The sequence below is a fragment of the Akebia trifoliata genome, chromosome 16 (genome assembly GCF_017979445.1).
Source record: "Akebia trifoliata isolate Shusen 1 chromosome 16, ASM1797944v1, whole genome shotgun sequence".
Classification (NCBI taxonomy): Eukaryota; Viridiplantae; Streptophyta; class Magnoliopsida; order Ranunculales; family Lardizabalaceae; genus Akebia; species Akebia trifoliata.
The window spans coordinates 26981167-26992182 of NC_141390.1; the positions used below are offsets into that span (position 1 = coordinate 26981167).

The 11016-nt window shown below is 33.0% G+C and overlaps 1 protein-coding gene across 1 annotated transcript; it reads right to left on the bottom strand.

Annotated features, from left to right (window-relative positions):
- Positions 1-1923: 1923 nt before the first annotated feature.
- LOC147383143 (pentatricopeptide repeat-containing protein At1g31430-like) lies at positions 1924-5732 on the bottom strand. The gene is made up of 2 exons (XM_086429214.1): positions 4505-5732; positions 1924-4029 (listed from the first exon to the last, which is right to left on the bottom strand). Exons 1-2 carry the CDS (start codon positions 5576-5578, stop codon positions 2704-2706), a joined length of 2400 nt encoding a protein of 799 aa, XP_086285340.1. The 5' UTR covers positions 5579-5732; the 3' UTR covers positions 1924-2703.
- Positions 5733-11016: the final 5284 nt, after the last annotated feature.

Genomic DNA, 11016 nt, shown 5'->3' on the forward strand with positions numbered 1-11016 from the left:
AATATTGCCATACTCACTAATATGTTTAATCTTGTACAATCTTTCTTATTGCTCTCCTAAGAGACCTTGGTGTTTTTAGAAGTAGGTGAGTAAAGCACATCACTTGACCCACCTAGAGAATTTTAATATTTTAAATAAATTTTAATTTTGTCTTATTCACCCCCCTCTACGACTAAACAATGTACAAAGTCTGCATTTTAACATTGGACATTGCGCTAATGTGGCAATGGACATTGAACCATATATCTTTTTCCTCCAGATACATGAAAAAAAATTAATAAAAAAATTAATAATTCTTTGCCCATTGTCGCGTTAGCACAGTGTCCAATGAAATCAGTTCAACATCTTCCTAATTATAAATGAATGAAAAGAGAGAGAGAGAGAGAGAAGGTATTTTAATACTAAACCCGTATAATTGGCCATACTAAGTTTACTCCATGCAAAATGCAAGATTAGATTTGCACTTGATTGAAAGTCAACATCCTTTTTTTATATTTTTAAATTAAAATTGAAATTTCAATTTTATCCAATTCTTAATTTAGTGATCAATTTTTTGAAGAGTATTTTGAGTAAAATCAAAATTTCGCTTTAATTCTTAATTTTTCATTTTAGTGATCAAAATTCTAGAAGTTACAGTGTCTAGTTGCATGTGTCCAACAGACCAATAAGATAAAAACACATGTTGAGAAAATTGAGTCTTAGAAAATAAGAAAAAAAAATAGAATTTAGAATTTTGAGGTACGAAAAAATCACTATGGTTAAACTTTATCTGTCGCCATTCGTAAAAAAGTTTGTTGATGGGTTATCAACAAAATAATCTCTAGGATACAACAAAACTACGATGATATTGACATAATATTTGACGATGGTTTGTCTTTAATTTTTGTTTTTTTATTATTTCGGAAGTTGGAGACACAAGGGGGAAAGTGTAAGTCATAAGTATGTTAGCAATTCTTCGAATGATTCGTGAATTATACATGAATTTTTTGGATGATACACAACGATTAAAATTTCCGTCCAATTCAACTCCTTGTAAAAATTCACGACTTTTTGAATTTTTTTCGAATCATTCACGATTTATTTTTTTCCTGAATTAAACAAATCAAGAATACTTTCTACAATAACTAACCATTGTTTGCTATTGAACCTCACGATTATCGATCAACAATAGTCTTTTCACTCTTTTTATATATCTTCTCTCTCCTCTCAGATTTTTTTGAACATGAGTCTTGAAAACTTAATTAAGTAAGATATTATGTGCTTTTCATTACAAAGATTTGTGTTAATAGTATGATGAATCATAAAAAAATATTTTCTTAATTTTAATATGTTTTATATATGCTGTTTAAGAATAAATGTTAAAATATAATGTGTATAGGTATCCAAGTGTCATTGATTGGTGATTTTAAAAGATGAGATATAAAAATAAATAAATCTTAAAAAGATAGGGGAGTTCTCTAAATATTTGGACAGAAGTACTTTGAAAATTTTAATATGTATACACATGAATTTTTGAAAGTTTTTAAGAGTGTTGAAATCGAATTATACCCAAACTATCCTCGAATCACATTTTTGACCGAATTTTTAAATGAACTATTGAATGCATATTTTGAATCGTACTCGAATCAATCCCATAACGATTTTTTCCATACACCGAATTGCTAACTATAGTCATGACGCTCACTATTTATTATTTATAAAATATTTTCATTGCATCTTGTGTTTTTATAACTAAAATTTCATTATCTTAGTCATATTTTACTGTTTATTAAAATATTTCACAAAACAAAGAAATTTTTTTTTCGAAAACATATACAGAGAAAAAACTCAGTTGAATTTCCCACAGAATCTTCAGAAAATCAAAATATTTTAATATATTTTATTGAAATAAATAATATTACCATACATCACTTTGAGCTCTGTCTTTTTAGTATTGAGATCATATAGGAACCTGTGGCATGCCTTGATGAAATAAATCAAAATGTAGTCTAAGAAAAATAAGAACTTTCAAAGGGGAAGAAATGTTGGAATTTTGTCCGATTCCCAACATATGGAACAGACGAGATATTTGATACTTAAAGTTCAATTTTTCGGAGTTGTCCTAAACCAAGAGTCACATAAGTAATAGGGGTGCAACTTGATCCGGTTCAAACCGAGAATCCAGCCGATAATTTTGATCTGGTTTGATTTGGTTTAGAACAAGTTGCGGCTTGCTTCTGGGTTAAGAAAATGGAGAACCAATCAATTTGATTCGATTCTCGATTCAAGGTTTGCATAAAACCGAACCCTTATATAACTAATAAATTATTTTAAGATTATGATATAGATTAAGGACTTCTTATGGATAAATTAATGATTTTATTTATGAATAGATTAATGATTTATTATATAAAATTTTATGGTCATTATTTATTTTCATTAAAACAATGTTGTTTCCAACTAGGCTTATAGGATATTGACAATCCCCATAACCGAACCAAACCGACCATTCGGTTCTGATTCTTGTTTAGTGGAACCGACCTATGTCGATTCAGTTCTTATTTAGACACAGACCGAACCAAGTTGCAGCCATAATAAGTAAGCCCTTATCCAACTCAATACACCAATAATTAAGAACCATGTGGTGAAGATACATAACTGTATATGTACATATGATTTGGCATAAAAAATACATAGTCCCGTGGACAGCACTAACTCGACACGTTATAATTTCTGTTCCGTTTCTAATTGTTTATTTTCATTTAGGTGCTTCATGTGCATAAGATATTCTGTTGAGCCCATTTGTTTTTCTAATTCATGTAACATCATATAGATTTCGTTCGATCGTGGGTGGGAAATGTCCCCGACAAAAAATTCATGAACAGCACCATTTACCTCAATTGAACTGCAACCAGGCAACTTTTGAATTTCTTTCTCTTTCATTATGTTCCTAACCATCCCAACATCATCCCACTTGGAAGCTTTAGCATATATATTAGAGAGAAGCACATATGCTCCTGAATAGCTTGGATCCACCTCAAAGAGTTGAATGGCTGCGGACTCAGCTAGTTCAAAATTGTTATGTACCCTACAAGCACCAAGCAACGCTCCCCAAATAGGCTTCCCTTTTAGGGTTTTAGGTATGTTCTTGATGAATTCCTTCGCTTCGTCCAAAAGGCCACGACGGCCGAAAAGATCCACCATACAACTATAGTGTTCAATCTTGGGTGAAAGATTGTAAACTTGAGTCATCAAATCGAAAAAATAACGACCTTCGTCCACTAAACCTGCATGACTGCAAGCACTTAAAACTCCAACAAATGTGACGTGATCCGGTTGCACTCCATCCTCTATCATTTCGTGGAAGAGCTTTAAGGCAAGCTTTCCATGACCATGCATGGCAAGCCCACCTATCATTGTACTCCAATTTAAAAGGTCCTTAGTGGGCGTCTTACGAAACACTTCGAGTGATAATTCTATTCTTCCACACTTTGCATACATATCTATGAGTGACGAAAATAAGTGACTATCCATCTCTATGTTATTTCTATCTATATAAGCATGAACCCATTTCCCTAATTCGAGTGCTCCAACCCTTGCACAAGCAGACAATGTACTAACCAATGTAAGACCATTAGGAGTAACCCTAGCCCTCAGCATCTCTTGAAATATTCTCAAGGCTTCATTGAAATAATTACATTGAGCGCACCCAGCTATCAAGGCATTCCACGACACAATATCTTTGTTAGGCATTTTATTGAAGATTTCAAACGCTACCTCTTTAGCTCCAGCTTTTACATAACCCACCATCATCAAAGTACAAGATATCTCATTTCTAAAGGTCATTCTCTTGAACAACAACTCGGCAGAGTCCATGCTGCCACACTTAGAATACATGCCAATAAGAGAGTTGATCAAATCAATGGTCATCTCAATACTACTTTTACTTACATATCCATGAATCATTCTACCAGTAAATTGATCCTCTAACCCCATACAAGCTGGAAGTACACTAACAATTGTGGCTTTATCGGGTTTCATATCATGAACCTAAAAACAAGTCGAGACATTATCAAATTAATATGCAACTAAAAGACAATGAAAATGTGTACCAAGATACGAAAGGATGAGTTCCTAGAAATCATTAGAATAAGACTAGCCTTACTTAGTAAGATTTGAGGTCATTGAGCTCACCTTTTGGCATCCAAATACATGATCCGATGCCACAGGGTTGTAGAGAACAAATTCTATGAACTTTTAAAAAAAAACTCAAAAAAAAGTAAATTTTCACTGTTCAATTTTAATTTAAAATTTGGGAGTTAGGTAGCCATCCATTTTCAAAACATTGGATCAAGCCCAAAATAAATTATTTATTTTAATTTTTGGATATGAGTTTTTCCATGAAATCTAGTGGACTGTGGTGTTGGATTGCCAATGTTGAAATCCATCCAAGCTCAATGACCCTTAGTAAAACTTGAAATCTTACTAAGTTAGTAAGGAAAATGTTTTTCAGATCATTACATACCAGCATATCTTTCAAAAGTAAGACTGCCTCTTGAAAGCATCCATTTGAAACATAGCCAGCAATCATTGCATTCCAAGCAACAACATTCCGGTCAGGCATCGTATCAAAAAGTTCACGAGCAGGCCCCGTACAGCCCAATCCAACATACCCACTAACCAATGTGGTCCACGACACCACATCTCGCTCCGACATTTGTTCAAACAATCGACAAGCTTCACCTATATCTCCCATTTTCACAAACATGTTCATTAAAGTATTCCCCAAATTTAAACTCATTTCAAGCCCATTCTCCTCAATATACCCATGAACCTGCCTCCCCGAATTAAAATCTCTCGACCTAGTGCACGCAGTTAGCATTCTCACAAGTGTAATTGAATCAGGAACGAACGAAGACATCTCAACCATTGACCAAAACAGAAGTTTCACATCTTCCCATTGACCCACTTCGGCATAACCCATAATTATAATATTCCAAGACACAATGTTCTTGTCAGGCATTTTATCAAACAAATGGCGGGCATTGAACAACTCCCCACATTTCAAATACAAATGCATCATTGCGTTTTGTACATAAGGATCTGCAATAGTATTTAGCTTAATTGCAGATCCATGGATTTGGGTTCCTTCAGAAAGCCCAAGAATTCTTGAACACGCCTTGAGAACTGAAGGAAATACATAAGAATTGACACAAAATGGCTCATCTTCAAGCATTTTCTTATAAAGAAAGATGCTTAGTTCTGGTATGGAACCAAGGGAAAATTCCCGGATTATAGTGTTCCAGATTATCGGGTTCGGGTAGGAGATCGAGAAGAGGATCTGGAGGATGTAATCGATGTAGCCAAAATCCGAGAGGGAGCATAAAGAACTGAGTTTGGTGATAAGGAGAGAGTCGTTGATGGTGCCAGATTTGAGTATTTGTGCGTGTAATTGGTGGAGTTCTTGAACAGAGGAGCAGTTTTGAAGAAGAGAGACAGATGGGGTGTGGAAGGTTAAGGATGAAATGTGGGTGTGTAGGGGGGTTAGATTTTTCGGTTGGGCGAGGAAGTTTGAATGAGAGGATGTAACAGCTAACATTTTGCATCATTTTAATTTGATGTTTTGTGACTTATAAATTACTAATTATATGCTACAGACTTTAGTTAATGGTGTGAAGCACATCTAAGTTGATATGCAAAAATCAAAAGATTATGTGATCTATGATAAATGGTATTGATTTTGAGATTTATATAGAAATTAGATAGTTGTCCTTAAAGGGGGTGTGCCAAGATGAGGATTAATTTACTAAATAGAAAAAAATAATAATAAATTGGTGGGAGTTCACTAGCAATCCATTTTTAGAACCTTGAATCAAGATCAAAAATAATATTTCTTTTATCTAAGTTTTTCCCCGAAATCTAATGGGTTGTGGTGTTAGATTCCGTAGTCCATTTGAGTTTAGCAACCCTTAGTATGATTTGAAATTACTTATTAAGGAAAGTCTTCCACTTTAGAATTTTATTTTGGAGGTCTCTTTCTATGGGAGAGCCACTTAATGCCCTAATTAGAGTTTTTTTTTTTTCTTTTAAAACATTAAAGAGAGTTTAACCATAATTAGTGACATTTAAGACATTTTTTTTTCCTTAAATGAATCTCATCACCACGTGAGAGGAGTTCAAGAGTTTTAATTTTGGGTGCCTTCTCTTAACTGGAGCCTTAGTCAATTGCCTTAATCGCCTTATGTTTAAGTTGACTTTTATCCCAACTTACTTGGTACGTGTGGTATTGCATGTACTTGAGGAGTTTGAGTGAGATATGATGCTCTAAGAGGCCAGTTGCACGCCTCTATTAGTTGGTCCTAAGGGTCCAAACACTCCCATCATAAATTTTTCTAAAAAAATACTAACAAATTATATTCAAAAATTACTTTTGTCTAGATTACATGGCTAATATAAGGGTTTTACATGAAATAATAGAACTTAGAAGCCAACTTATCTCTTCTAATGTGATAGGCCAATCTCTTGATTATATCAGCTTAACAAATAATCAACTTTATAAGCGACTTTTAATCATTAAATTTGAGTATTTTGCATGTGTGATCCCTCGTCATTGGATTTCATCATAGTTAAGGTAACAACCACCACCTTTATAAAACTTCCTCCAAAATTAATCAATTTAATTTCCAAAAAAATTGTCATCTTCAAGCTGTTAATCTCTAGTACAAAGTCTTTGTAACCTATCCAAACCGTCTTAAATCCATCACCCTCAATGTATTATTATAGAAAATCTTTCATCTTTCCATCTAAAATTCGTCCTCCTCTAAAATCCTGTCTTTTTAATTTTTTTTAAATTTTTTTATGATGGATCTAAAATCCTATCTTGTTCATAATTTCTAGTGTTACATTTGTGACCTAAACTATTTTGTTTGTTCAACCTTAGTCTTCAATGTCCTGCAAAAAAATTCTTGAATTTTCAACCAAAATATCCACACTCTATTTTCCTAAAGTAACCTATTTTGTACTTGAATTTTGTAGGTTGAACAAGATACAATCCAAAAATAAAAAATGAAGATACAAAATTTTACCCACTAGAGGGTGTGCCTCAATGGTAAGACTAACAACTAGAGTTTGCTCCTCTAGGTTGTGAGTTTGAAACTGAGGATCATTTTTTGATTAAAATTTCACATGTGTTGTGTGGTTCAGTGCATGTGATCATGGATTAGTCCTGTTGGGTATGATTGAGAAACCTGGATTGGGCATGTCCTATGGATTGATTGCCTAATGGATCAGGGTATGATGTTTCAAAAAAAAAAAGATAAAAAATTTTACCCAAGGATTTTATTTTACTTTTTTAAAGAAAAAACAAGGGTTTATTTATTTATTTATTCCGGTTGAAGATGAGGGCGTTTAAGTCATTTACATTAATCTCTCAAGAAAACTTACTTCGAGGGGCATGTCATCAATTTGAATATAGGGGGTAAAATCTAATATTGACTAAAACGTAGAGGGGTATTTAAACCATCCCAATAATAAAGGGCTCTTCTATCCTAAACCCACAGTTGAGGCTCTCCATCCAACAGACGGTTGGGATGGTATGGATTTTAGGGATTAGTAAACTTTCTCCTAGGGATTCATTTTTCTTTTGTATCCCTAACATCCCCACCATCTGTTTGATGGAGAGCGTCAACCGTGAGTCAAGGCTACTATTTTCCAATAATGAACGATGATGGGGTACCCATACAAAACACGAACAGAGATTTACTGTTTTGAATTTTAAGTGCTAAGCTGAAAACCAATGAAAATACGCCACGTGTATAAAACAGTAAATCTCTGTTCGCGCAACACCTACACGATCCGAGGACGATGGCGATACTTACTTTGTCTCATTAGCAACACAAGTACACGTACACTGTACACAACATTTATAAAGGAAATAAATATTAATAATTACAAACATATATAATAAAAAAATGAGGAATTAATCTAAGTGAAGTTCTCATAAAATAAGAATTGGGACAACACTTATACACTCAAATGCAAGTTGTTCATGTAATTTAATGTTTCAGCTTACTTAAGATCCAATAAAGAGTCGTTTGAGGCTCTCCATCAAACAAATGGTTGAGCCCTTGAGATGAAAAAGTACTCCTAAGTTCTTACAAGAGCTGATTTCTATGAAATTAATTCATTTTTTTTCTTTTTGTCTTCACTGTCTATTTAATAGAAAACTTGAACATAGTTTGAGATTAGAAAATTTTCTAAGGGTTTGTTACAGATTCTAAGTTGTGCTTCGAGATTCTGTGCAGAGTTTGGGAAACTCCGTTCAAAAGAATCTTTTTTGTTATAGAAGTTTAGAAAGAAGTAGTAAAGAGAGGTCGAATTGATTCTGTTGTTTAATTAATGAAGTAAGAAGAATGAGGGGTGAAATTGTCATTTCATTTCTTACGTTCTTTGGTGTTGGCTTCTCACAGTGGCTTGCGCGCGAAAACAACCTAATAAGACTTCTCAAAAACACAATGATTTCCCACAAAAGATAGTGAAGTAGAAGTCGTTATGTATACTAACAAACACACTTCTCTAACTTTTTCGACTCAAAGTCAAAAAAGCCATAGCAAACAAGCCCTAAACAATTGCATCATCTCTGTCAATTTAACTCTCATATTTGGGATTGATTAACTGAATCTTACTGTACCATCCAATTTTGTCTAAACCATTAATTTTTTTTTTTCCATTAATAAAATCATCATTTTTCTTAATTGAAAGATGTTGATATCTACTTTAATCATTTCAGCTCAAATTCTTTTTTATGTTTAACATTTCACGGCTATTACATACACGACAAATGGCTAATTTCATATGAATTTTGCATATGTCAAAGCACAGCCAAATTTTTTATTAACACTGAATTATTGCCCAAAGTTTTATTTATTGTTTTGGGACTAAAGATTTAAGGACTCATACGAAACAATTGTCTGTATACTGATTTTAAACTTGTTTTCTCACTGGTTTTTAATTTTTTTTTTTTTTTTTAATTTTAAATTTTTAAACATTAAAAAACTTTCAATAGTACGTAAACTATGTCTTGCACATGTACAACAACAAAGCCTTACCCCAAAAGATTCGGGTATGTTAAACAAATCTTCTCCTTCCATTCTAATTTATTCAAATTTCCGTTACTGAAAATAAGCTCAAAACTACTTTCATTGCCTCCATCCACTTTCTGTCGGATCTTCGTCTCGTTCCTTTGTGATCAACTTGAATATTTCTTCTAAATAATACCCTAATCGAATTTCATTATACATCCCCATAATATCTCAATTGACTTTCTCATTCATCTCAACGTCGTCGTCTCACTATTCCACTCTAATTGAAACCAAGTCTTGTGCAAGTAATCATCGTTACCACCAACATTATTTTATTATTTTATGTGTTAATATATATTTTTACTAATAATTAAGAAATGCAATTTATTGGATGGATAGGAACAACTCAAACCCAAAGTACTTCCCTAATCTCAAAGACTGGTCAAATGGGGGAGCTACAAAAACAGACCACGTGATTGCCAACCAAATGTTTCATTAACAAATATAGTATTATACAATCATGTGTGTTTGGTTGTTAACATTGGGTCGAATCCACTAACCCACACCTTCACATCCCAACCACTGTCATTTATGCCTCAACCACATCTTTCACTAATCTATCGTTTTATTATTATTGTATTTATATATTTATGTTTTTTTGCAATTGTTTCCATTATACCAAGTGTTATTGTTTGTTACAACTGATTCTCGTACACACTCGAAGTTCCAATACTTAAAAGGTAGTCCAGAATTAGGATAATAGGTTCCTATCTCATGTTGGCTACCACATTATTGTATTAAGAGATATTAAAAAGTATATATAAAAGTGTTTTTTTTTTTTTTTTAAAGAAAAAAAAACCTATTTTAACCTATATCTATAGATAATTTATTGATAATTTAATTTTGGTTCCAATTCCTAATGGTTCCGCACACAATATTTAAAGAAACATCAGTTAATCAAATTCCGATTGACAAGACTGCCTCGATTGTTAAACCTAACAATGAGTTGATATACGATGTTTGATTCTTAAGAAGATGTTTAGGATGAAAGCTTTTGAGAGCTTGGGAATGTCTCGACTTAGGTACTCGGATGTCCCTACTCAATTACGCAATTTTATCTAGTCATATCTTCATTCAATGCATGAATCTATTTTGGGTTGTTGAAAAAACAATATCATCCACACGCATAGATCGTTGGTTTAGCTAACCCCAAGGGATTGACCTAGTGGCAAGCCGGGCCTCGATAAGCTTCTCAGGAAGGGTAGGTCATGTTTTGGAAACCCCATGAAGAAATAAATTCCTTGGAGCCACCCTCCAAGGTCTGATTGACTCTCGACTCAACCAATTGCATGTAGAACTTTTTGAGGGAGTAGTGTGTGACCGTGGGATTATACTCACCTTTAAATTGTGGGTAAGTTTTTTGAGTTACTTTAATGCCATAAGGAGAGATTTGGTTCAATATACATGATCTTTAAAAGTTTTGGGTAGGTTTCTTAATTTAGTCTAACAAGTAATCCATAGTACAGATCTATAGGAAATTTGTGGTCTATTGAACTTTTTATTATTATTTCAAAGGATGGTTTTAAATTGATAAAGAAGTTTAAAAAAAGCTCTATAGGTTCTTCAATGGCTAAAACCCTCACAAGTTGTAGATCTATTTAGTGTGTTAGTGGGGAAAAACAGAACTACTGTTTGTACAATAATTTGATTAAGTAGCCTTGGGGCATTTTGAATTTTATGCGTTTTTTTTTTTTAGACATATTCACCCATCACATCCATTTAAGAATTAAGAGAACTTCTATTAACACCCCTACATTTTCTTATTACACCCCAATTAAATTTAAAAGATAGAAAATTAATAAGTTGAGAATATCCCTCACTTTAGGAAATAATTAGAAGGTGGCACATGCAAATGAATGTATATAAAAGTGTTTATTTGTAATTTAAAATATTAATT